Genomic DNA, 485 nt, shown 5'->3' on the forward strand with positions numbered 1-485 from the left:
ATCTTTGACACTGCCTTGTTCGCAGCTTCAAGCTTAGCCTTGATGTCCTCAATATCCTCACCAGCCATAGCAGTCCTCAGATCAGACACTGCAGTTTCAATCTCAGAGGCAACCTCTGCTGGAATCTTCTCTCTGTATTCACTCAAGCTCTTCTCAACACTGTATACTGTAGTATCAGCACTGTTCCTCAGGTCGATAAGTTGCTTCTTCTCTTGATCTTTCTGTGCGTTAAGCTCAGCTTCTTTGACCATTCTGTTAATCTCATCGTCTGAGAGACCACCTGAAGATCTGATTGTGATCTGTTGCTCTTTATTTGTGGCTTTGTCTTTCGCTGAGACTGTAACGATACCATTTGCATCAATGTCGAATGTCACTTCGATCTGTGGCATTCCTCTCGGCGCAGGTGGGATCCCAACAAGGTCAAATTCTCCAAGAGTTTTGTTGTCAGACGCCATTTCACGTTCTCCCTGAAGAACTTTGATTCC

General features: G+C 44.9%; 1 protein-coding gene across 1 annotated transcript; it reads right to left on the reverse strand.

Moving 5' to 3' along the window:
- Nucleotides 1–5: 5 nt before the first annotated feature.
- On the reverse strand, nucleotides 6–479 carry LOC104774925 (heat shock 70 kDa protein 9, mitochondrial-like; the record flags this gene model as incomplete). The annotated part of the gene is made up of 1 exon (XM_010499301.1): nucleotides 6–479. A coding segment is annotated over one exon (474 nt), but the record flags the coding sequence as incomplete, so codon positions are not given.
- Between the last annotated feature and the right edge of the window lie 6 nt (nucleotides 480–485).

Source organism: Camelina sativa, unplaced genomic scaffold (genome assembly GCF_000633955.1).
Source record: "Camelina sativa cultivar DH55 unplaced genomic scaffold, Cs unpScaffold06859, whole genome shotgun sequence".
In the NCBI taxonomy this organism is placed as follows: Eukaryota; Viridiplantae; Streptophyta; class Magnoliopsida; order Brassicales; family Brassicaceae; genus Camelina; species Camelina sativa.